The 26,594-nt window shown below is 36.1% G+C and overlaps 1 protein-coding gene across 1 annotated transcript in view; it reads right to left on the reverse strand.

The window, feature by feature from the left end:
- LOC148946861 (uncharacterized) overlaps nt 1–26,594 on the reverse strand; it is a 270,490-nt gene that overhangs the window by 7,762 nt on the left and 236,134 nt on the right. The window contains exons 6-7 of the mRNA XM_089096450.1: nt 10,331–10,523; nt 4,435–4,472 (exon numbers count right to left, since the gene is read on the reverse strand). Of these exons, the coding sequence (XP_088952576.1) occupies nt 4,435–4,472; nt 10,331–10,523 (231 nt within the window). The remainder of the gene's footprint in view (nt 1–4,434; nt 4,473–10,330; nt 10,524–26,594) is intronic.

The following is a 26,594-nucleotide window of genomic DNA, read 5'->3' on the forward strand; positions in this document are numbered from 1 at the left end:
ACGAAAGGCTAAGAAACCTAGCTCATAAATTATTTCTTTTTGCGAGAGTTTTGTTGTAAAACGGTGAGGGGGGGGGGGGTTAGGTTTTGAGGGTAAAAGAAAATATTTTATGTATTTAATTTTGACGGAGAAATAGTTCCTTTTGACTTTGGCTGCCGCGTTCGTAAACACATAGGAAAAGGGGTGACAGCTAATTTTAACCTCGCGTAGAGCATTATGTCAAAACCAGGTTAGGTTAATAACAACAGTGACGGAAGTCAATGGTCGCTTTTAGCTAGGATATAGACACTTAAAATTGCATATATTTAACGAAAGAAAATTATTTCTTTTTGCGAGAATTTTGGTTGTAAAACAATGGGGGATGGGGTTAGGGTAAAAAGAATATATTTTATGTTTTACTAGTTAGTATAATGATGTTTGTATTGTATGTGGGGGGGGGGGGTTGGGGTAAAGGAAAATATTTATGTTTTAGCTGAATATACTGGAGGAGGTCCAAGGAAAATAATTTTTAAAATAAAACTGAACTTACACTGTAAATTGTGGCTGCCAAGGCTTCTAATTCATCAATATTATTCATTGTAGTTGTTTACACGGTGTCAAAATACTTTCTGATAATTTAATCCCATTGCATGTCCGTTATATATAAAATCACGAGGGCGAATTGTTATGTAACGGGGAAACTATATGTAACCAGCCCTCTGATTGGCTGAGAATGAGGATGTATCCGACTCGCTGATTGGCTGAGAAGGAAATACGTGATCTGTTTCCGGGGAAGTCATTACATTTGGCTCGAGAGCAACAACAACAAATACTATTTCTGGATCCCCTGACATTCACGATCGATTACGCAATCAACTTCTCGTAAATTCACGTCCCCCTCGAGTCCTAGATCAATAACAATGTTCCCGTTAGTATTCAATGAGCAGGTGCAACCTTCGTTCCGGAGTTTTTACACATAGAAACAACAAATAAATCGACCTTGGAAAAAGAGGTCATTGACCGATTACGCAATCATTCTCCCTAGGGAGGCTATGCCCTTATTTGGGGTGCAAAAAAGTTATAGGTGGCAGCAGGGGTGCCACATGGGGGTTATAGGGTCACTTCTACTCCCGGTATATGTAAGCATGTCAGAGAGATGCTTGGACCTAAAAGGAACTTAAAAATTAAAAAGTGTGATCTAGCTAATTTCCTTGTGTTTGCCCAATGGCAACGCTTGCTAACTACATCAAAAATAATATCACATAAGAAGAAAATGTATCAAACTATGCAGGACCAAATGAGTTAGCTAGGCTAAAATGCTAGAATATAAAAGTCTAAGACCTACTGCGTCATTGGCACTTTACTGACAACTATATGTGTATTGAACAATCTTGAAAAGTATAAATAAAATCAAACTGAATATTTTATATATAATGATATTAATTGTGGAAAGATCTATCAGTTCAAGAATTTATTTCACTATAATTTTGTTTTCTTTTTCAATGCTGTAAGAACATGAAAAGAAAATATTTGTAGTATAATCCGTTTTCAGTGAAGCGCAAATGACGCAGTAGGCTTTTGGTTTATACAGTTAAGAAAGGGGGCAGTATCCAAACTCTTGTTTGTAGGGAAACTATATTTGTCTTGAACAATTTAGAAAAAGCTAAAAAATTAAACTGAACATATGATGTATAATGATATTAATTGCTGAAAGCTCATCAGTTCAAATTTTACTATACTTTTAATGTTTATTTTCAATAGTAAGTACAAAAGAAAATATTTGCAATAAAATTGGGTTTCAGTAAAGCCCCAATGTCGTGGTAGGTTTTCAATTTAAGTTTCACTCGTTTTAAGATTTATTTATTCATTTACTTTAATATCTATTGTATGTTTGTTTGCATTGATGGTTTAATTAATTTCTGTTCGTTTTGAGTTTCATTTATACTTCAATAACAAAAGACTTTTTTTTTTCGTTTTAAGCTTGATTGGAATATTCAATCTAAGCATCACTCACTTTAAGATCTATTTATTCATTTATATTATTACTTGTTGTATGTTTTTTGCTATTATTATTTATTTAATATCTTTTTGTTTTGGGTTTTATTTATTCTTTAATAGTAATTTCTGGTCGTTTTGAGTTTGAATTTTAAAAGGTATTTTTATCTGCTGATCTTAAGTATAAAATGGCCTTTACTTTTGTTTGAAAAACTTCTTTTTTGGAAAGTTTCTTTTTAATTAATATTAGGAAAATAACCAAGGAAATGGAAAGCGAATGGGTAAAAAGAAGGTTTATGAGACCAAGAGGCTTGGAAAAAGGCTAGAACAAATCTTGAGCCAGGGAATGGTTGGAGAAAGAAACCAGGGAATGAATAGCCTTAGAAAAAGGCTAAAACAAGTCACAAATCAGGAAATGGAAGGAAAAGAAAACAGTAAATGGAATTCACATGGGTGAAAAAATGGTTTATAAGACAAGGAAGTTGCATGGGTGAAAAGAGACAAGGAGACAAGGAGGCTTGAAAAAAGCTAGAGGAAGTCTAAAGCAAGGGGAATGAAAGGGGAGGAAATTTTTCTATTATTTTCAAATTTCAAAATATGATCGTTAATAAGTGGATTTGGGGGAGTTTTCTAAGTGGGACTGGGAATTTTCTGTAGGGCAGGGGGTTTGCGAGAAGAATATCTTACAAAAGGAATTTTCCATGGAGGAGGAGTTTTACAAAGGCAGGAATTCTCCGTGGATAAATTTTGCCGAGACTGGGGTTCCTTGAATTTCTTTTCTTTTGGAATTACAACGCACGACGGTGACTCAGGGGTTTGTATTTAACGTAGTTGTAGCAGTAGCTGAAACCTATTAAAAGACGAACACGTCGTATAGTTACAAAAAAACTAGCGTGAAACCCCAAAAAGGGTGTCGAATCAAAACACAAAGAACACCATTAGAATTGTCTTGGCTGGAAACCCTATCAAGTTACAATCCCTTGACTTGAACAAAAAGAAAAATCTATTGGCTTGAAAAACAAGGATCGTGGTTACAACCTAGAAAAATCTGCATTGGAAGTATATGTTTTTTCTTCTCTGCAGCTAGCTGGGAGCTGGAACATCATAGAAAGCTGTTTAATGGTTTTTTTTTAATCGAAATTGCTAAATCTAGTGCCTTTTTTCATTAAAAAAACCCAATTTTAAAAATAAAATCTAATTTTCACGAATAACTGCATTTTAATATGCAAAATGATGATCTTGGTTGCAGCAGTATCTACAATTGTCGTAGAACGGTTGCATAAAAAAATAATTATGGTAAAAAACGAATTCTAGTCCATAGTAACTGATCAATCAAAATAATCATCATATGCACAATGATGCAACACACTTACCTTTTTACAATATGATATGATATAACAAAAGCATCTGTTGAACACAAAGTGTATCTCGATATTAAACAAAAAATAGCCTGAAATCCCCTAAAAATGGTGCAGGATCGAAAGCATAAGACGTATATATATATATATATATATATATATATATATATATATATATATATATATATATATATATATATATATATATATATATGTATTAAACTGTTAATTAAGGGTATTCTGTTCTGTATTGTGTCTTTATTAGGGATTTTTTACTAATGTATCAGTCTCAGGGAATTGAACTCTAGATAGCAAAGGGGAAGAATATCGATCTAAAACATACATAACTTTATCCTATAACGAGAACAGCAGTGAACGTAGCACCATGCTGAGAATAGCGCGGAAATGTTCATTTTGAAATACTACAGTACAAATGAGACTTTAGAAGGCTACGTGACCCAGCTCCTATATAATTTGATAAATTGGACATCAAACAAAAAAAAAATCATTTTGTGACAAAAATAACATAAATAGTTTCTTATAAATCACATGGTTCAAGTCCAGTATTCATTTTATGAACTAAACTTGAAGGATGTTTAGCAGAAGTTTAGAAAATACTTTTCTATTTCCAGGAATGTTTGTAATGTAAAATTAAGTTTTTCATGTTCTGAAACTACAAGTAAAGGTTTTAATACTGTATTTTTATTTAGCAGATTCACTCAACGTCGTCCTTTAAAGAACGTGAAAGAAATAAAGTTGAAACGTGATTTCGGAGACCTCTCCAATATATTTGTTGCAAACTTGCAGAGAGTGACTGGGGAATATGGAATGATACCGAGATTTCTACAACGGTTTTATGTTGCTCTCTTTGCAATTCTTAAGATTCTGCATCAGTCAAATTCACAACTGGTTGTCTACTGTGTCTTAATTCTAAGAATGAAGCTTCTATCCAATTTTATGCAATTCAAGAATCATTTATATCCCGTCAGAACCCTTACCCTTTGACTGCAAAGCATTATACTGGAGTAGGGGAGAGGAAGCAATAATATCAAAGACAAATGGCGGTAATGTCTGCTTTCTCAGAGAAAAAACTAAAAACTACCTGGACTGTGCGAACCTTCGATAAACCTTCATTTGATTCTAGAAAAATTAAAGCTTTCAATTTAATGAAGAAGTGGGTGTTTAATTGATTTTTGAATATTAAAGGATGGTAATAAGAAAATAGTAGTTCAGTATCATAGTGCAAAGATAGTGAATTGTATAAATATATATATATTGGGGTTCCACTCCTGTTTCGTTTCTTTTCAGATAAATGACCTATTTTCTTTTCTGTAATTACAGTTGCTTATAAGATAATTTGCAATCGTAAGTTAAACTCGTCGTCAAGGCAACCATATTGCAAGAGAAAGTAAATTGCTTGGATTATAATTCAGTATTAGTCATCGTATGGGCTTTCTAAAATTCAAGTCATTGATTCTGCAAGTATATGTAGGGCAAATTCAGTTGAAAGTATGTGAGGGACTTGAGTCATTTGATTGGCCTGTCTCACACTGGGCCACACCCCAAGTGCCAAGATTCTGTTAGTGTAAAATATTATTTAGTAGTCTGTATTTAGACCCCGTTTAGGGAAGCCTAATCTTTTTGTTATATGTGACCTTTGGAAGATTACAAGTAAGATATTTCCTACAACTGTGTACTATTTTTCAAGGAACCCAGAGTAGGAACAAAGTTACGAAATACTGTCTTTATTATATTGACAGGGGGGTTTGTTACCTCCAAGGAGATAGTTAGAGAGTTTTTAGTGGTGACCCGGGTCGGGTACACTCTTGGCCTTAAAGTGGCCATTTGACCGCTCGATTACGTTATCATACCCTGGGGGCAGGGTATATTTTAAATTGGATACTAGCATGCCCGATATTTACAGAACCGTTGGGGTAAGCGCGGGCATCCCACTATAATATTTGGCACTGCCAGGGGCTTCCCCCTCTAGTAAGCGGTGTAGCACCATTTTTGCACCAATAAGTGGTGACACCCGTACCTTACCACACCAATACTGGTGACAGCAAGAAAATGAGCTATTAACAGCAATGATAGTAAAAGAATTCCGCGTTTTCGATTAGATAAATTAATTTAGCCTACAGAGTAGCCTATTGTGATTACATATAAATAGAAGAAAAAATACGGAATCAATTCATAAAAATTATATTAATTATCTGGGCTTTGCCTAGTTAAATAATAGTAAGTAATAAAATTGAAGAAAGAAAAAACCACACGAGTAATTAAATTTTGAGACAAAGAACGCGGTGCCGCCCAAGTAAAATCGGCAAATTAAAATGCGAAAAATTTTCACCAAAGGATAGAAAGAAACATTGGTAAAAGAATACGTTAAGTAAACCTTGAAGTAATGGCGGACAAACGGAGAATTCAAACAAGATCAGGAAAAGGACAGTTGGAAGAAGTGGATAGTAATTCGAAAAAAAATTACCACGGTAAAACAAAAATCGTATTCAGACGCATCGCAATTGTATGCGACTCCCGCTGGAAATACCCTAAGAAAAACACCATCAGATAGAAATATATATCACTCAGGGGGTGAAATAGACATTTCTGACACGTGTGAAGGGGAAATCTTCAAAACAAAATCAGTAATAGAGAGATGTCCGGTACAAACCATGGAAGAAGAAGAGAGCTTAAGGCAGATTCAGAAAGAATTATTCCCAGATAGAGAAACCCAGACAAAAGAAACAGTGGCAATAATACATGAAGAAAAATCATTATATGAAAGTATGAGTAAAACAAAACCAACTCACCCTTCAGATGAAGTACAAAATGTAGGGGAGTTGCGGGTAAAAGAAAATAAAATTATAGAACGAACAGACTCAGAAAACGAATTAAGAGGATATAAAGACAGAGAGAATCATAGTAGGTCAAGTAGCAGGAGATAGTAGAAGCTCAATTTCCAGCAGGGACTCGCGAAAAAGTACTAAAATAGATACGATACAACAACTATTAAATTTCAAGGAGAAAGAGAGAATAGCCAGAGAACAAAACGAGGAGGAAGATAGAAAAGAAATAGAGAAAGAGAGGATAGCTAGAGAACAGAGAGAAGAGAATATTAAAGGAAGAAGCAGATAGAGAGGATAGAAGAGAACTAATGCAAATAATTGCAGGGAAAAATTACAAGGAGCATCAAGGATTGTCCACAGTAAATTTAATGCATGCAATAAACTTTCAGCCAATGAAAGAAAATGAAGATGTACATTTGTACCTCTACAACTTTGAAAAAACCGCGGAATTAAATGGACTGCCAAGAAAATATTGGGTGACAAAAATACAGCCCATCCTGAACTACAAAAGCACAAATTGCATATAAAGCATTACCAATGCACTACTCAAAAGATTTTGAAAGACTAAAACAAGCCATTTTTGAAAAGTTTCAACTCTCCCCCGAGCATTTTCAAAGAAGGTTTAGAAGCGAAAGAAAACGAGACAACGAAACTTATAAAGAATACGGATATAAATTGAAGATATGTGTTTAAAATGGCTAGAGTTAGAAAATTATAGAATGTTAGAAGACCGAGAGGAGATAAATGAAAAATTGACGGAAGTGATAGATAAAATAGTAATGGAACAATTTTTAGAAAATACCCATAGAGAATTGAAAATATATTTGAAAGAAAAGAGCCCAAAAACAAGTGAAGAAATGGCAGAAATTGCAAATAGGTGGACCGAAATAAGAGAGGAAGTTGAGGACACAGACATATTTCAATACAGAGAGTATAACGAAAATAGGCACTATAACACAGCGCAAGGAGAATTAGCTTGCTATAACTGTGGTACTACGGGGCATTTTGCAAGAAACTGCCCCAGTAAACATGACCAATAACCACATAAAACGACAGCCTGGGCCATGACCCATAACAAGGAAAAAAATTACGCATTTGCAGAGGCGCATAAAATAAACTGGAAATTGAACGGGGAATTAGTTGAAAAGGGCAATTTATTCTTGCAGGGACCAAACCTATGTGTGAACTGAGCTAATTAATAGAACGGAAATAGACCATAAGAATAAAATTACAACATTACATTATTATGGAGACAAGCACCCATGCCCGTCTGCTTATGTAAGAATAGAAATTGCAAAGAAGGACGGTACGGTCCAGAGAAAAACGATAAAAGTAGGCTTAGTACCTACTCTATCAGTAGCTGTTTTAGTAGGAGCAGACTTTTTGGATATCGAAAATCTCCTATCCTTAAAAGCGACTTCTTTAGCAGTGGGAAAATTACAAAATTACACTAAGACGGGAAAATATACAACTTCGTTGACTACCGGGGAAGGTGAACCGGACCATAAAACAAATTGGGAGGCTGCGCCACCCTGTCGGAAAAACAACATGCTTGATACGCGTGTTCGGAATATTGATAATCGACAGAAATGGGATACAGAAGTAAAAAGACAACATAATATTGTAAATAAGACGCGCGAAAATGATTTTTCGGGAAAAATTTGCAGAAAATAGAAAACTTCAGAGCCCTTTTAATGAATATGAGACGGTAACAAGCACAGGCAAAAATGAAACACTGATTGTACCAAAGAAAAATGAGACGAAATTTATTGTAGGCGCTTTTACTCGTAAAGTTCGAGAAATTTTAATACAATATGAAAAACCAAATGTTGGAGTTCAGTTCCCATTTGATAACATAACATTTGTTTCTGTGGTAAAAGTAAAGAAAACTAAAAGAGAGAAAAAAGACGCAAGGCGAAACTACAATAAAGAAAAGCAGTCAAAGATGATGGACATTGGAGTCCAATTCAGATTTCATGACGATTTATTTAATGCTCCTACAAAAGAAAAGAAAACTAAGAGGGAGAAAAGAGATATTAAACGAAGCAGCAATGAAGAAAAGCAGTCAAAGATGGTGGGCACTGGAGTCCAATTCAAACTTAATCATGATTTATTTTGCTCGATGGAAAAAATTGAGATAAGTGAAATAGAACAAATAAATGCAAAAAAGAGACAAAATTTGAAGCTTCAGCCTGCAGTGGAGAAAAATAAAAATTATCTGGGCTGTGTCTAGCTAAAATAAATAATAGGGGGGACACAGAAGTCCAAGACCCACTGGGAAATTACGAAATTACATTAAGACAAAACAACTTAGGAGGGAGACGCAGCATGACATATTAAAAGAAAATGAAGTTAATCACGAAATAGAATCGATGTGTTATCAATGAGCTTTTAAAGGACTGGGAAGTGCTGAACTGTGGGATCGACTGAAGAAATTTGGGAAAGAATCTGAGAATATTTTTATTAACTTAAAGGGAGGGTTGTTTCTTTATGAGGGTAAGGAATCCCTTGGGGAAGATCCCCTGCGGGATGACGTGAAAGATAGCCCTTTTCCTAAATGCACAACTGGTGGACAAGTTGTGATCCCTTTACTGAAGCCTTGTCTTTCCAGTCTTCAGTATTATCTTCATCCCTCATCGCCGAGCATTATTATTTCTATTATTTTAGGGGACAAGACCCACAAAAAAGCAATTCAAGGTTCGCTAAGATTTTTACTTCATTTTCCTGAACCCCTATCGTTTTCACAGGTCTTTGCATTTTCGGCCTTAGATTATTTAAAATTATACCAAGGGGCAATTTACTTTTTTATTGAGATGTGGGGTTGTTTCCACAGATGGAAATTACGTGGCTAGTGCAGCCAATTTTTCATGATGGCTGGCATCATCGAATGTGCCAAAAACTGATTCTCTGCTCCTCTCTAATATAAATTCGTGAGAGCGAGAAAATTTGTATTTTTGATTGTGCTGAGTACGATTATTTTCTGCGAATCTTGGAGACTTCAATTTTCAAAACCTAATGTGGATTCTATGCAATAGGGACCATGGTGGTTCTACGGTACAGATGTGTGGATGACGACGGATCCTGAGCCAAGCGGTGGAAGTACAGGCACTGGTGGAAGAAAGAAGAGAAGATGTAAGTTTGGTGATTTGAAGTTAAGTGTTATATTTGTAAGGGTGGACCAGTGTGGCGCATGAGTGGTCATTTATCTTACAGGGGGAGGTGTTGGGGTTCAACCCCTGTTTCTTTTCTTTTCAGATAAATGACCCATTTTATTTTCTGTAATTACAGTTACCTATAAGATAATTTTCAATCGTAAGTTAAATTCGTCGTCAAGGCAACCATTTTGCAAGAGAAAGTAAATTGCTTGTATTATAATTCAGTATGGGTCATCGCATGGGCTGGCTAAAATTCAAGTCACTGATTCTGAAAGTATGTATTGGGAAAATTCAGTTGAGGGACTTGAGTCATTTGATTGGCCCATATCACACTGGGCTACACCCCAAGTGCCAAGATTCTGTTAGTGTAAAATATTATTTAGTAGTCTTCATTTAGACACTGTTTGGGGAAGCCTATTCTTTTTGTTATATGTGACCTTTGGAAGATTACAAGTAAGATATTTTCCTCAACTGTGTACTATTTTTCAAGAACCCAGACAGGGTAGGAACAGAGTTACGAGATACTGTCATTATTATATTGACAAGCGGGGTTTGTTACGTCCAAGAAGATAGTTAGAGATTTTTAATGGTGCCCGAGTCGGGTACACTCTTGGCCTTAAAGTGGCCATTTGACCGCTCGATTACGTTATCATACCCTGGGGGCAGGGTATACTGTAAATCGGATACTAGCACGCCCGATATTTACAGAACCGTTGGGGTAAGCGCGGGCATCCCACTATAATATTTAGCGCCTCCAGGGGCTTTCCTCTCTAGTAAGTAGTGTAGCACCATTTTTGCACCAACAAGTGGTGACACCCGTACCTTACCACACCAATAACATACTATTTGCTATAATATAAAATGTGGTTTAAAGAAAATATGGTAAATATCAAGGACATATTATACTGGTTTTATGTTTGTTTCTCAGCAGTTCCAGTACAATAAAAAAATTTTCCGTAAAGGTTAATCAACTACAGCTGCAACTTAGTTATCTTACCTTGATTTGAAATAACCCTTGTCCTCGCCAAATCAATTTTGTTTCCGACAACTATTACTGCTTTCTTTGTTACTATGTCTGAACGCCACAAAACCTGAAGAACTTCTTCTGCATATTCGAAACTACCTCTTTCCACAACGCTATAGACGACAGCATACGCGTCTGCATTAAACGTTGATATGCAATTTTCAACCTAAAAATGTGTAATAAGAAACAATTATATTTGAAACTTTACGATCCGAACCTAATCCAGGTGGTAGTGAACAAGTAAGTACACACCAATTCGTTCCAAAGACAGGATTTTCGTACCCAAATGTCATGTCTGTATGAGTTATCATTGCTTTGCAAGATTGTTCCTGAGAAAACAAGAACACTGTTCTTTGGCAATATATTCTTTTATAATCTTTCTTGTTGTTTTAGGGAATTTCCTTAGAACATCAAATAATCAATTCTTGTTTTTTATTTGATACACTCTGGTTGTACATTGCTTTAAAACTATTACTATTACTACTACTACTAACAACTCATTGCAGCACCATGCCGCCTGAGGCCAACACAGCTACGCACGTCCCTCCTCCATTCCAATCTATGTGTTGCTACCCTTTTTACACCCTCCAAAAAAGTCCCATTTCCCTTAAATCTTTCTTTATGACGTCGTCCCATCCTATTCGGAGATGACCTGCTTTTGTTTGGCCCTAGACGGTTGGACAAGGTCAATATTTGACAAATTTTCATCCTTCATACGAAGAACGTGTCTTAGCCATCTAAACCTTTCTCTTATTATACCCTTAGAATGCAGGATTAAACATGCAGGATTTGAACGGTTTGAAATACGGTTAGTTAGTTGGGAACCAGAAACAACGCGTAGGCAATTTCTCTGAAAAACATCTAGAAAATCCTCCTCCCTTTTTCGGAGTGCCTGCCCTTTAGAACCAAACTTGACCACTGTCATCACTGTAATTTCTAAAATTCTAATCTTGGTTTGCAGTCTAATCATCCTATTCTTCAAACTTTTTTCAACTGTGAAAAAACAGTCTGGGCCTTGGATTTTCTGCTTGTTATATCTTTACTACATCCAACGTCCTTACTAATAACACTACCTAGATAAGTTAAGTTTTCCGCTTGATCAATCTTCTCACCAAACGTCACCTTTTCACCTTCACTTATTCCTAGTCTTTGCAACTTAATCTTCTCAGAATTAATTTCCAAACCTATTCTTGCACTCTGAACTTGCAAAACCTCTTAAAGTCTATTAATTTTGCTATCATATTCACCTAGAAAGCTTCAATCATCAGCATAATCTAAGTCTAGGAGAGTTTTAATTCTGTGTTCTACCATTGTCTTTGCTAAGCTCCTTAGGGTAAAAATGATCAATATAAATGAGGGTAGAACTCAACCCTGCTTAACTCCTGATTAAATACCAGCAATCTTAACTGCAGCAATAATCTCAGTACTAATCACTTTAATCTATTCATCTGGTACACATTACTAGTATAGGACCTTTGCTAATGCTCTTCTTTCAGCTGAATCAAACGCTTGTTTATACTCAATAAAATTGAGGACCAAAGGGGTTTTGATGACACAGGTTCTTCTCAGTTATTAATCAGAGAGTGAAAGTTCCGTCAACACTTCCTCTATCCTTCCCAAAAACACACTGTTCTTCTCCTAATACCTTATATACAGCATCTCCAAGTTTAAAAAGTATGGTCATAATAAATTTACTTCCAACAAAAGCCAGGCTAAAGCCTCTATAATTACCATACTCACTCTTATCACCTTCCTTGTAGAGAGATTTAATTAGAGTTTTCCTAAAATCGCTAGGTACTTCTCCTTTTTTCAGAATTATGTTCATAATCTTCAGTAACTTATCTGTAACCTCATAACCATCATATTAAAAAAAACAACTCATTTACCACACTCTAGTTCCCTTTTAAGAGTCAAAACTCAAAGGAGGGCGACCAGCTCCTCCCCGCACCCAAATTTCCCAAAACACATCCATTAAAAATTTTAAGAGAGCCATTTTCTTCAACACTGTTAAAAAGTTAGTAGTTATGTGGATGTCACCCCCCCCCTCCCACACCCGGGCCCTCAGGACAAGGACCGTAATTAAAAAAATCCGTCCATTTTTCACATGTAGTATATGTTATTGAAAAATGTGGGCATTTTTGCCCTTTATTTTCCAAAAACACAAAGGGTATCCAGGTGAGCCTTTCAGAGAATGTTGAGGGAAGTATTGAATTAAATCAATACATGTTATGTGAATACGGGTGGTCAAAAGGGTGTAACTCAAGAAGGCCTGAGCACATTAATCTGAAACTTTCATGAGATGATAAGGGAGATTATCAATTGACCAAAGAAGCAATATTTGGATGCTACTTCTACTACTGCTACAACTACCACTACTTCTGCTACTACCAATATTACTCTGAAGCAAGTACTACCAAGACTGAGGATATTGAAATGAACATATGAGGAAACATTAAGGGGAAAGTTAAACTAATCAAAACACACTATGTGTATACAGATTGCTGATACAGGTATCAGCAATACTTTTGGAACAGCTTACTGAATCAACATGAAACTTCTGGGGCATCATGAGGGGGATGTTGAACTGACCAAAAGGCAACATGTACCTATTGCTACTGCTATTAATATTGCTGCTACTACTGTTATTGCTACTGCTAATACTACACTATTAATGCTACTACTGCTCCTAATTCTACCACTGCTACTATGATCCTAATACTATTCAGGATACGCACATGAACATGAAAATTTGAGAGAGCATTGAGGGATATTTTAACTAAATCAAAATACACTAAGTGCAAGTAGATTGTTGAAAGGGCATATCTCAAGAATCGATTTTGGGATGAAGTTGTAACTTTCAAAGAATGCTTAAATGGGAAGACTAATTGTAAGGCTAAGGATATAATCATTTTAGTGCTCTTAATTTGATTGGATTAAATAGAAATCGAAAGTTTAAGTGACCATTTTAAGACTCAAAAGTGAAAAAGCATTTGGGAGTATGTACCCCAATACTACTGACTTTACAAACATATATGGACATTAAAATATCCCAATACTCTGGCCTCAAGACCTTTCAGACCATTTGAATGGCTATGCAATACAGAGGTAAGACCATACTTAGATTTGGGTCATTAACATACATACAGACACGTACCAGGCGCATCTAATTTGCATAGTATTCCTGTCAGGACGCAATTAGAAAATATTCAATCTTCATTGAATAAAAGCAATGTTCAGTAAGCAGAAGATCTATTTTGCAAGGTTTTACTTTTATAACACACAGATAAAGGTCATCAAAGGTGAAGACCAGGGGTGTCCCGAGGGGGACGGGGCGCACCCCCCCCCCCAAATTTTTTGGCCTTTGGTAAAAGTTGCACTGAAGGCAAAAATTTTGCAAAATTGGCTGAAATTTAGCAAAATTCTTGATTTCTGCAGAAAATTCTGCTTAAATCAGGTAGCAATTTGGTAAAATTTACAAAGATTGCCCCCCCCCCCCAATAAACTGAGCCTTGGGACACCCCTGGTCAGGACCCTCTAGAGGGAGAAGGAGTGGAGGTAACTATATTAAGTAAAAAAAAATGTTCCCAAAGTTGAGCTAGGTATGTCATCTGTATTGTCTAGCCTACTTGTTTTGTAAGCAATTTTCAATACCTTAGAAATAGTTGAAGGAAAGAGCAGAGATAAGAGCTTGAAAATCTATCCTAGGGCCTAGATCAGTATTGGTCTGCAGTTAGGTCTGTATTGGTCTGCAGTTAGATCAGTATTGGTCTGTAAATTCTCTTTTAAAAAATCCCAAAGTAGGTTACTTGCCATACTTATGTCATTACTGGAAGCATTTTACTTTACTTAACCCCCCCTCTTATATGTAAATATATAGCCCACTAAATCCTACTTTGACATTGGCGCTTTACAGAAAACAAATTTTATTACAAATATTTTCTCTTGTACTTAATATTGAAAATAAACATTAAAATTATAGTAAAATTTTGACTGATGATCTTTCAGCAATTAATATCATTATACATCACATATTCAGTTTAATTTATTAGTTTTTTTCTAAAGTTGTTCAAATTTTTGATTGTTAAATACCAGCTGGGCTCTGGTTATTTCTTGCTATGGTCTCTATGATCATGGCTATGGGCCAACCATATTTCATAAGGCCTCTCCTGATGACATTGTTCATCAATAATCCATTCTGGCAGGACATTGTTAACCAACAATCATGTTCTATCAATCAACAAAGGTTTTGTCGATGAACATTGTAGATGAAAACAGAAAACAATTGAAATTCTTGTTTGTCAGACTTGTTGGTCAAATTTAAGGGAGAAATTCAAGGATAGATATTGTGGCAGGAATTTTTTTTATTTGTTCTTACAATTTTGGAAGAGAAAAAACAATTAGTTTGAGAAGCTCAGTAAATATAATCACACTTAGATGATTACATACATTCCTTGCCTGTGGTTTAATTTTAAGCCCATAGATGGCTTAAGGGTTATATGCATGTTCTTTTACATAGTAGCCTGGCACATATATGCATTTGTTTCTTTTTTTGGGTGGGGGTAAATCTTTAAAATGTCACAATAAGAAGTAAATTCCATGGTCGTTATGGCCTCCCCCAGGCCACTTAGCATGTCCCCAGGTGGTGATAGGGGAATGCCCTACAGATATTTTGGGTACCTCCATAGGAGGCACTGACCAAGGGGAGACCTTGTTCCTGGGGGTCCATAATAGAAGCTGGGGCACCCTCACCTGGGGCCATAAATACAGGCGGAGGAGGAAGAAGGCCCCTCAAATGTACACTAAAAGGGCCCAGTGGTTTGTCCACAAGTCCCAAGAGTTACAAACCTTCTCCCAGTAATGGATTAAATTGCATGGTGATGCAGAACACCATTGTGGGAGAATTCTCTATAGGAGGACAACTGCAGCAGGGTGTAAGATCCAGGTCTATGGACAACAGCCTCTGCAAAGGGCTGCCTTGACCCTTTTGGGGTACCTGCAAGACTGGGGACCTTGCAGTCAACTCTATACCAAATTGAGGAGTGGCACCCCTTGAGGAAATTATAGCCTAGTAAATGACACAGCATTTGCACGGGATTCTGGCTAATGGACAATTCTTCTGGGCTTGGTATGTTTTGACAGGTGTCTTTGGGCTGAAAAACCTCTTCCTAGTTAATTTATCTATTATGCACTGCCTCCCCATAGTAGCATAATATTTGTAGGCATGAATATATAATGAGTTAAAGGTAATAGGCTTGAGATTGTCTGTGCAGGTTTTTGACACTTTTTGATAGAAGAGCATCACAAAGTGCTGAAAACCATGTTGTGACCAAGAGGGGCCCAGGATTGCACAAAGCCTCCATTCATGGAGGTCCCAGGCACTTCTTGCTGTCCAGTTCCAAGCCGGCTTAGGAACTTTGGTGTAGATATGAGAAGATATGTGATCCACGTCCTGCACTGGCATCTGGGATCATAGCTTTTCCTGTAGTTAGGGCGCCAAGCCAGGCTATCTTGCTTATTTCTAGTTGGGGGTATGACAGAAAAAGGTTTTTTTTATGAAAATTACGTCATAGGTAGACTGACAAACACCAAAGCCAAATATGTAAATTGCACTTTTGTATGAGTTGGCAAACCAGAGATTCCTAAATTTAACCAAAAGGTTTCTGGAAAGTGACATCTATGGATGTGCTATGAGCTGAAACCGCACAAATCCCAAGTATCACTTCAACTTTTTGTCTTTTTTGTATTGCATTACAATGAAGAAACAGAAGAAATAATACAGATTGGTAATGCTATAGCAACACTTTGTATAGAAACCTGAATTTTTTTTCAGATTGTTAATCCAATGGTTCTGTATGAAGTGACAGTCATTGTAAGTTACTCCCTTTTACGTATATTTGCATGTTTGTATAGCCAGTGTGGTGTAGCCTAGCCTAGGCTACAGGAAGTGGCCTATTCTTGTGGTTACTAAGTTCATCCCAATTCTTATGCCTACTAAGCCTACCCTGGCTTACTAAGGTACAGAATCTTATTTTTTTTTAATCATTTCACTGCCAGATTCTGGTTTGTAGCCTACAGGCTTGCTAGACAATGCAATTTTGGGCCCCAAATTAAAGCCCTGTGTATAAATTTAAAATTGTGACTCCTGATCAAGAGACATGTCAAGAAAACTATTCTTACTTTAAAATATACATAATGATCCTTGTTAACATATTATCCAAGGGAAGAACCTTTATCAAGTCTTTCCTCTAAAAAGTAAAAATCCTTCTTTTTCCAGCTTAAAAGAAAAATTTTATAATATTCTCCATGCTAAAACGCAATGCGTAAATGTTTTGAAATTGCTAGTCAATTGCCGAATAAGTTGTTCTTAATTCCGTTTTTTTTTTTACTGAGCAGTGGTGGAAATACAAAATATTAACACAACAGTGGCGAAAAATACAAAATATTGCTATAAATATTCATATACATACAGAGTATATCAGGGCTTCCACTCTCGAATCTTAAAATCTGGGGACAAGCCTTAAAAACACGGGGAGTTTTCGGGGACAAATCTTCAAGATTCGGGGAATTTTTGGGGAAAAAACAAAATGGAATTTCGTCGCTAAAATTCGGGAGCCAAAATCGGTTTTAGCGTCGATTTCAGGCTCAAGTAAGGCTTGGATCCGCGTAGTAAATCAAGCCTTTTGCAGAGTAGGTTTTAGAGCCAGAGCATGGGATTGGAAAACATAGCTGAAAACAATTTTTTCTGATATTGCGGCAAAAACTTCAAAATTGTAAAAAAAAAAAAAAAAAAAAAAAAAAGTGAACAAATGTGAACTGTAAATACCACCAGTAGTTCTTCATTCCGTCATTAATCTGAGCAATTACTTAACAATATTTCAAAATAAATATTTTTTTTGTTTTCTAGATATGTAAATTAAATAGACAAAATTCAACCTATAAGTATGGGGCAATATTAAAACTTAAAACAAATAAGAACTAAATTAAAAAAGTAAATTTAAACTTAAATTAATAGGGAATTTCGGCTAGAGTTGACACATTATTGGTTTTTTCATTCTGGTTCTAAGGTATTGGCTGTTTATCCCCCGGAAAATCCCCCCGCGGAAAAAACCGGAAAGTACCCGTCCCCCTCACAAAAAATACCCTTGTAGAAAATACTCTCCCACTGACAATACCCCGCGGAAAATACCCTCCACGGAAAGTACCCCTGTTGAAAATACCATCAGAAAACACCCCCCCCCCCCCCCAGTGAAAAATACCCCCTTGACACACCCATTTTTTTCATTGTTTGTTTCTACTATGCTTTCCTTTTTTTGTTACCTCATAATTACTATATTATGAGGTAATGATAATTACTATATTACTATATTATAGTCATCAATTACCCCCCACCACTCCCACCAACCCTCTGACCATCCATTTTTCAAATATAGTGCTTATTGCAGTCTCATTTTTATACCAGCCAATCTAATGCCTGGACATGGTAGATATAGGCTACAAATCATGTGAAAAGTTACTTATTCTTTTTTTTCACACTAACATTATTTGGCATTATTAACCGACAGTTCGTGGTAAACAGGTCCAAAAATGATATAAAACTTGACAAGAAAACAATATAAGCCTAATAACCAAATTTGTACTTTAATCTGTAATGGAAATTTTCTTATAAATAGTATTTTTGGGGTCACTTCCGTTTAAATCCCCTATTCCCCGACCTTGTACATTGTCTATAGCTAAATTTTGCCTCATTAGGAGGGGAAGGGGGTTTCTTTAAATCGTTTTGTTTTATCTCAGAATTAGCCTTCATACAGGGTTAATAAAATTGTTCAAGCATTAGAAGTTGTAAAGGTAGGCCTAGACATTTAAACAAATTTACTTGGCTATCCCGACTTTGAGCAGAACATATTTTCAGTAAAAAATTCTTTTGTATAACTAACAGCTTTGCAAGACTGTAAAAAGATCCTAAAACTGCAGTTTGAAATATTAGGCCCACTGAAAATATTACACGGGTGAAGGAACCAGAATAATAATTGTGAGGGGAGTACAGACAAATACAAATCTCAGGTAAAAAAGAAAAAAACTTAAATTTTACACACCGAATGAAAGAAAAAATTTAAATGGTAAGAGTTCCTGGCAAAAAGATCAATTCCTTCAATATATTATGGTTTCAATCGTTAAGTATTAAACATTAATCCAGTGTTTACAAAACCGAAAGTAGAAAAGAGAAGACAAAAATTAAACTTATGATTCGACTTTCAAAACAATTCTCCCTCTTTAGAAGTTCAATTTCAAAACCCAAAATCCAACTAAGTGTTAAACAACTTTAAGTAAAATTCTTGTATAACTTTGTCAAGATTGTCTTGACCACGAATGACATAAATATAAGAATCTTAATAGCATTTGGAATACTGTATTTGAAATGGTTTAATCTAAATGCAGGAAAATGACAGTTTGTGAAAATATTAAGAACCGTCTATACTTAAATTGTATCGGTCTGGTTTTAATGCAAAGTAACACACCCTCAGCACCTCAGCAGCAACTCTATAAGAAAATTAAAAATAAATTTTCTTGTGAATTATTATCACTTCTAATCAGCAGTTATACCAAACCAATCCTGCTCAACTCATCCTCAGGGCTATACTGTGGTGTTCTCCTCCCCATAGTATAGTGCAGACGGTTTGATATCATTCTATTTTCCCTTCTTGCTTTAGTTTTGTTTTTTTCTGTTTAAAGCTTTTTCCAATAGGCAATGTTTAGAAGTCCTCCAAAAACAAATGTCCCCCCCGAGTCCCAAATCAAATTCCAGTGAATGTGCCATAGTGAAAGATAACCATCTTGGCTGGTCAAGCACACTTCCTCAAAGTTCAAAAGAAAGCTCCAATTCGGAGAATAGGACAATGATAAGTGTAGGGGCTAATGTAACCATAAATGATGATAATGGGTTTCAAGAAGTCCTCTCTAGAAGCTCTAAAAAAGGAAAAATATCTCCCCAATCAAAAGTATTTCCCCTCTCCTTGCCCAAGATCCTCCCTCCAAAAACTTAGGAATTTACCTTAAAATTACTCCCACTACCCCCTTTGAAATAAAAATGATCACTGCAATAAGAGTTGCAATTTTTAAATAGTTAAATCAATGTTCTCTCTTAATATTAACCGTGATGGATCTCTGCTAATAGCTGTAGAAGATCAGAAATCAGCATATACAATAATTAACCTAAAATCCCTTCTGAATACCCCAATTATTGCATCTAATTGGAACCCAAAACAATCACCAACAAAAATAGTGGTTTATAATGTTCCCCCAGAGATATCTACTAAGGAGTTAAAAGAAGGGCTCTCAGATAGGGCTGGAAACACAATCCCAGTTGAAGATGTTACCCAACTTGGCAAACCTAACTCTAATGGCCTAAAAACTAGTAGATCTTTCTTATTCACACTGAAGGAAAAAATTAATATCCCAGAAAAATTATTCCTATTTGGGCAAATCAAACCACACAAGGAATACAAACCTAAGCCTATTCAGTGTCAGAAGTGTCTCAAACTGGGACACACAACAAACAAATGCAATGAAATTCTCCGAGAGTGTAGTAATTGTAAAGCTTTCCGTCCTAAAAAGTTGACAACTTGCAACAACACTCAGCCTAAATGCATCAATTGCAAAGGCCCACACGAATCTACAAATAAATTATTATGCCCTGCATACAAAAAAAGAGCTCTAACCCTCCAAATATCAACAGAGAAAGCCATCCCATACCCCATTGCAGCAATGGAAGCAAATGCTGCCCAACAATACCAAATAAAGCCTGTAATGAAACCAACCAAAACCCCCCCGTCCATCGCCCCCCCTGCATCCAGCGCCCCAGCGAAAACACCATCTTCTAAGCCCCCTAGCTCAAATCCCTATCAGAAGGAAGCACCAAGCCAACCAGCCTCCTTGTCCGGTGAGCTGAGGTCAGCCTGGCCCCCCCCCTCCCAAGAAGAAAAAAACCAGAAACACTACCAGGAATTAACCCCTTAACCGACAAACAGGATGCACAACCAAAAATACAATCCCCAAATATATGCTTATTTATTCTGACCTGTAATGCAGTTCCGGCCATGAACATACATCAACTACAGAAAACAAAAATCATTGCAGAATTGGCAAAAATCTACATCCCATAATATGCTCATTCAAGCAAAAAAAAAAGATCTTGCTTTACTTTTAACAAAGCTGAACATTGATACAAAGTCATATGAAGAATAAATCAACAACACAACATGTATCAATACTCCAATGGAATGTAAGATCACTCACAGAAAATAAGCTAAATGAACTAATATCTTTTATGAATAATAATTCCATTAATATTGCTTGTCTCCCGGAAACTCATTTAACCTAAAATCAACAAATTAAGTCTCTGGGATATACTATCCTCAGAAAGGATAGATCTTCAGAGAGAAAAAGAGGTGGGGTAGCTTTATTAGTGAAAAATAATATAAAATTTTGTGGCATCAATTTTCCAGATTTTGCAAATGATGTTGACACAATTGGTATCAGTGTTTGGCTGAATAATTAAAAAACCTACATAATAAGCTTTTATAACCCTAATGGCCAAACTACAAATGCCAAGGATTTCTTTAATTATATAAATAATTCTAATATGTTAAAAAATATCATTATTTGTGGAGATTTCAATGCCCACACCCTTTTGTGGGGAATAAACCAGCAAATAAAGCTGGTAAATTCATTGAGCATATGACTTCAAATAATAATGAATTAGCTGTTGCTACCCCTCCAAACCTGAAAACATATTTCAACCCCAAAAGTGGCAGATTCTCCACAATTGACCTACAAATTGTTTCATTAAATTTTTTGAATAAAATTTACATAAATAAAATTGATAGTCTATGTACTGACCACTTTGCTACAGTTTGCTCCCTAAATGGACCTGCTGAAACTTTATCTCACATCTCCAAATATATCAGCACTAAAGCAAATTGGTCTCCGTTCCAAAATAAGGTAAGTGATGAAATTACAAACTTCACCCAAATTTTATGTAATTCTAACGCAATTGTTGACACAAATGCTAAAGCCTTGACATCTTTACGAGTAAATACAACTAATCATGATATCCATAGCACAGCACCTAAGAAAACATTCCCTAAACAAATTCCCAAAGCATGATGGACAAATGAGTGCCTAAATAAATGGAGAATAAAAAAGGCAGCTAGGACAGAATTCATAAGAAAACCATCATCTACTACATATTTGAAAAAATTACAAGTAGAATCTAATCTAAAAAGGACTATAATAGATGCTAAATATAATTACTGGAATAATTTTGCAAATAATCTCTCCAGAGAAACACATGAGCCAATTATACACAAAGTTATAAGCCACATCTGTGGGAAAAAGACTCCCCCAACCCACTCCTGTATGAGCTTATACATAATAATACCCATTATGACAATGATAATGAAAAAGCTAACCTATTTGCAACTCTTTTTGTTAATAAGCTAACTTCAAATAATCAAAGCAAACTGTCCCCAATTCCTATGAACCCAAGTTACCAACCACGCCCAGGATCCGAGTACATAACTAATCCACTCTCAATCCAGGAATTGAATAATGCAATACATCATATTAGGACCAAAACTAGCGGCAGCTATGACAATATACACCCTACATGGATAAAGAATCTCACACCTTCATACAAACAAGAACTGCTAAATTGTTATAATCACGCTTGGGCATCTTCTATGTTCCCCAATATATGGAAATGTTCGTCCCTCCTACCAATCCTAAAGAAAAATAAACCCAAAAATAACACTGTGTCTTATAGGCCCATAATGATTACTCCTGTGCTGGGGAAAATAATGGAGAAAATGATCTATCATAGACTCCTCTGGTTTGTTGGGAAAAATAATATGACCCCTCACACTCAAACTGGATTCAGGAAACACCACTCCTCAACAGATGCAATAAATGAATCTTTCTCAAAAAATAATGTCCTAGTTGCAGCTTTCCTAGATTTTGAAGGGGCATATGACAATGTGAACCACCAAATCCTTTTAAACAAACTTGCAAACCTTGGAGTACCCCTAAGCTAGTATCTTTTATTAAATCCTTCATAGAAGTACAAAGTTTTATTGTTTGTGTTGGTCCAGCCTCTTCACCCCAAAAGACAATAACCAAAGGCCTACCTCAGGGAGCAGTCCTCAGTTACCTTCTATTTGCCCTATATCTGTAGGACATGAATCTACCCCATACAAATCTAAAATATGCTGATGATCTTGTGCTACGGTCATCTGGCAATACCTTTCAGATAGCACAGTCAAATCTGCAAAAGTCACTTTTCCAGTTTGAAAAATTCTCTCAACATTCAGATTTACCCATTGCACCCACCAAGTCAAAAATAATGCAATTTCACCGGAAGCGAAACCATGTTAATGCAAAACTAACTCTAAATAAAACAACTATTCCAGAAGATAATCATATTAATTACCTAGGTTTCATGCTTGACCAAAAACTTAATTTCCGCCTCCACATTTCAAACACAATTGAAAAATGCTATAGAAAAACAAATATTAAGACTAATAAGACTTCTTTCCACACCCTGGGAATGTAAGGAGAAAACCTTACTCCAGCTTTACAAATCACATATAAGACCCCACATTGACTTTGGGCTCATCGTATATGGTGCATGTGCAAAGACCCAGATGCAAAAAATTAAAACAGCGATAAATGGTATAATGCACCTTATATTTGGGCTAAGGAAACGCACAAGCTCCAAGTTTATGCTTATGGAGAGTGGATTAACAACAATAAGGGAGAGAAGTAGCTTTCTCTTGACAAAACATCTTACAAAAATTGAATCAAATAGCTCACACACACTACATAATTGGTTAAGAAATCCAGCCATGTATAGAGGCATTGCAGATGAGTATGCCAATATTCAGAAGAAGCTCCCCATACCAGCAAAGTCTATTGCACCTACTTTCCCCCGATTCCCCCCATGGAATTGGTCAAGTCCCATAATAAATAATGACTTCTCAAAGTGGAATAAAGATTTAACCCCCATTGCTTTTGTCCAGAAAAAAATTGCAGAACTTAATACAATTACCTATAAAAATCACTCCCAAATATTTGTTGATGGGTCAAATATGAACGAGAAGGTTGCAAGTGGTGTTTTCCTTCCTCACCTGAAAATTGAAATGGGCAATAGTTTATTTAATAATTTATCTATAATGTCTGCTAAGTTAAATGCCATAATCATGGCATTAGAACACCTTAAGTAAAACCAAACTTTGATTGCAAATTCAAATAATATTATCATATATTCCGACTCTCTATCAAGCCTTGAGTTGGTGGCCTCAGCTCCTCAATATAAGTTGGACATTGACACTTATCATTGTCTCAGTATTATTGATAGTCTTGCTTCAAGTGGCATAAAAACTTATTTTCAGTACATTCCTAGCCACTCTGGCATAAGTGGTAATCATCAGGTTGATGAAATAGCAAAAAATGCTATAAATATTGACCAGCCAAGTGGGAGACCAATCCCAATTAGAGATATTTACCGATGGAGGCTATCAGATATTAATTTTAATAAGATTAATCCTATCTTTTCCCCCTTTCCCAATAAGAATCTTTCTAAAATTTATCATAGAATTCGTTCTGGAACAAATGGACTAAATTTCCTTGCATTCTCATATAAGTCTTCTAATTCAAGTGGTTCAATTCCCCTGTCCCCTCTTTGCAGGCATTGTAATATGAATAATGAAACAATTGACCATTGCCTATTTGAATGTAATATGCTGACGTCTGCACAACATACCTTGCTTTGTAGACTGTTAAAATGCTTCAAACACCACAAAATCTCACTATCAGCCAAGAGCCTAGCCAACTATACATGCACACAGAGCACAGAAATCGATATCTATCATCTTATATTTGAACTCCTTGAGTCAAAAGATTTACTGAAAGATATCTGACAATATCTAATAAATAAGAGACAACCAAGCCAGTAGCTCTGTGACCCACAGAGTGAAGCAAAACGAAAAGTGCTAAATAGTATTAACTGAATAGCCCGCCTGCTGTGAATTAGAAGAAGAAGAACACAGGAGACGAAAATTAACGAACAAGAGAGTAGTGAAAAATTTTGGTATGTAAAGTGATGTTTGCTAGGGATAGTCACTAGGGGTGGGGTGACACCCTGATTGGTTTATTTTCGGGGAAATTTCGGGGATTTGGGGAACCAAATTTTTTTTCGGGGAGTCACTTAGATTTTCGGGGAAATCCCCGAAAATTCGGGGATAGTGGAAGCCCTGGAGTATATACCCAGAGTATATATATAGTATAGGTTAGGTTTTGATATCCATTTCATTTCTTTTCAATTCCGTGCATATTTTATATTTTCGTCACTGCTCATAAAAAAACGATAGTTTCGCCACTGCTCATTAAAAACAATGGAATTAACAATGACCGGGATGAACGCTATCTATAGAACAACTTATTTGGCAATTCATAGGGCCAATTTGAAAAGATTTACGCATTGCGTTTTAGCATGGAGAATATTGACATTTTTTTCTTTTAAGTTGGAACAAGAATGAAAAAAGAGGAAAGACTTGATGATAAAGGTTCTCCGCTTGGATAGTATGTTAACTAGGATCATTATACACATTTTAAAGAACTCCTTATCAGGAGTTACAATTCTAAATTTATACCAAGCCCTGATCCAGAAGAAAATGTCTGCAGTAATCCGCCACTCTTGCAAACCCTATCTGTTCCGGAATTTGGCTGTAAAACAATCCTAAAAGCAAAGGGTTTTCGATGCAATATTTTTTGTCTGGTAGGACATAAAATATCTGGTAGTCTGTATGTCTTGTAATGTATGGTAGTCTGGTCAATCTGGTAGTCTGTAGCCGATAAGTCTCTATCTCAGTCAGTGACAATTCTGTGATAAGGCACAGCATCAAAAATTCCTTGCTTTTTTAATAATTTTACAGCAGAGTTCGAACCCCTAATTGGGTTGCAATCAAGGCAAATTCATGCCAAAGTTTGCAGCAGAGCTTGGGCTTCAGTTGGGACCCAAACTTGCCTCTTCAGAAGCCTGTACAAACCGGAATTTTGCTGGCAACATCGGTATTACGTATTGTTTCAAGCAAAACTCAGTAATGGAATGGAGTATTGATAAGAAAATTGATTCAGTTTTCACAAACTTTAGAATTTTCTGCAAGTGCTTGGTCAATTTGTCGGAAAAGGGTGAGCTTTGGCCAGGCTTCGGCTCGTCAGAAAGACGACAGTATGTAAGTCAGATTAGGATCAGAAACACTCAGGAGTTAATGGTTCTAAGAAATATACAAAAGTTAAAGTGCACTTAGTCTTGCATTAGGATTGTTTGCAATTTGATTTCTAGTTGTTTATACCATAGAGCATAAAAGAAAAAAAAATTGATTGTTAATGCTGAATTTTTACAAAACAATTATATTATGGGCACAAGTGGTTTCAGCTGTTCTTCAACACTGTCTTGTATTTGTGAAAATGTTATGAATAAATCCGTATTTGTATCGTTCAAATTACCGCATGGGGGCGGCATCTCTCTGGTGAAAGAAAAAAAAAATTGGACCACGCGTCTATTAAAAACTCTTAAAATTCAAATGATACTTAAAACAATTAGGACATAGTAACGATTCATGAGAAAAATGCTTAGGTTATACAACCTTTCAAGTATTGAGATGGGAAAAACCGTTCATTGTGCAGTTTCCCTCTCAAAAGTTCCCTCCTCCCCTCCCTAGTAGACCTATGTAGCCTATCTTCGTACTTAACCTGCCTGTGTTCAAAACTAACCTAATTACCAAGTTTCGTGAGGACCCGACTCTCCCTCAAGAGTGTGAGTACCATACTCAGACAGACAGACGGACGGACTTTGTGACCGTATACGTATCCCAAACCTACGCATGGGATCTCAAAAAGAAGCTTCAGAGCAGTCCCCCCTCCCTTGATTTTTTCGTGCATTTAAATTTTTCTTCCAAGATTTTTTCTTCTAGGTGTCGATAGCATTATGCGGTATGGCTGGGGTGCTTAGTTTGAGTGAATTCGACGATGGTTAGTATTCAACTCATGCTTCGGATAAAAGAGATGAAGAACTGGTCCGAAAATTTGTCGCTGTTATAGAGGATCACGTCGACCCGTTCTCCTCTGATGGTGAGAAACTAGTGAACATTATAACTGGAGAGTTGGCAGATACTGGTGTTTG

Source organism: Artemia sp. Qi Xiang Cuo, chromosome 11 (genome assembly GCF_049724085.1).
Source record: "Artemia sp. Qi Xiang Cuo chromosome 11, ASM4972408v1, whole genome shotgun sequence".
NCBI classification, from domain to species: Eukaryota; Metazoa; Arthropoda; class Branchiopoda; order Anostraca; family Artemiidae; genus Artemia; species Artemia sp. Qi Xiang Cuo.